The sequence below is a fragment of the Nestor notabilis genome, unplaced genomic scaffold, assembly GCF_000696875.1.
Source record: "Nestor notabilis isolate BGI_N333 unplaced genomic scaffold, ASM69687v1 scaffold23086, whole genome shotgun sequence".
In the NCBI taxonomy this organism is placed as follows: Eukaryota; Metazoa; Chordata; class Aves; order Psittaciformes; family Psittacidae; genus Nestor; species Nestor notabilis.
Window position 1 is genome coordinate 2,754 of NW_009932749.1, and position 971 is coordinate 3,724.

Below are 971 nucleotides of genomic sequence, written 5' to 3' on the forward strand. Positions count from 1 at the left end.
TGATGCTGGGCAGCAGCACCCAGGGGCTCAGCCCACTGCCAGGGCAAGGGAGAGCTGGGCTCGTACCTCCTGGTGCCTCTCCATGCTCTCCACTTTGGCCTTCTCCTTGTCCAGCTGCGTGGTAGTGGTGCTGAGCTCCTGGCGCAGGCTCTCCTGCTGGTTGGTGAGCAGCTGCACCTTCTCCTCTAGCTCCAATACCCGGCTCCTGGCCACCATTGTGGTCCTCATCTCCTGCAGCAAGGTGGCCTTGGCGGTTTCTGGGGAGACACAGCTCCTTCCTTGGCCAAAGAAGTGGTAAATTCCCCATCCCTCGCAGTGTTCAAGGCCAGCTTGGACACAGGGGCTTGGAGCAACCTGCTCTAGTGCAAGGTGGCACTGGATGATCTTAAGGTCCCCTAAACCCAACCCAGGCTGTGATTCTATACCCTTTGGTGCAGGCTTTGTGGGGACAAGCTCCCAGACAAGGTGTCCTCAGGGGACCCACAACCTCCAAAGGCCCCAGCAGGGGGGGGCACACATCAGCTGTGTGACCCTGGGGTCCTTACCCAGCTCCTGCATAGCCGCCTGCTTCCCAGCCAGCTCCTCCTTCAAGGTGGAGACCTGTTCCTCCAGCAGAGCAGCTCCTAAACCAGCACAAACCTTCAGTAATTAAACAGCTCCTCAAAAAATCCCCAAACCAAGGAGGCAGCAAAGTGCAAACACGTCAAAGTGTGTCCCATCCAGTGACCATTGTGCTGTGCTTCAGAAGGACATAGCCAACTGGCTCCTGCTGCCTGGGGTGAGCCTCACAGCAGGGAAACCCCCAGCACCTACAGAAATGAGGGGCAGAAGCCCCTGCCCATGGTGGTGGGACCAAGCTTTGAGCTTTGCTCTGTGTTTCTCCTGCAAACTTTCCTGTGAGGGTGCTGAGGCACTGGCACAGGGTGCCCAGAGAAGCTGTGGCTGCGCCACCCCTTGCCGTACTCAAAGCC

The 971-nt window shown here is 58.4% G+C and overlaps 1 protein-coding gene across 1 annotated transcript in view; it reads right to left on the bottom strand.

Moving 5' to 3' along the window:
- The window catches only part of CCDC157 (coiled-coil domain containing 157), a gene marked incomplete at both ends in the record, with an annotated part of 5,279 nt that overhangs the window by 2,683 nt on the left and 1,625 nt on the right, over positions 1-971 (bottom strand). The window contains 2 exons of the mRNA XM_010016560.1: positions 67-257; positions 546-623. Of these exons, the coding sequence (XP_010014862.1) occupies positions 67-257; positions 546-623 (269 nt within the window). The remainder of the gene's footprint in view (positions 1-66; positions 258-545; positions 624-971) is intronic.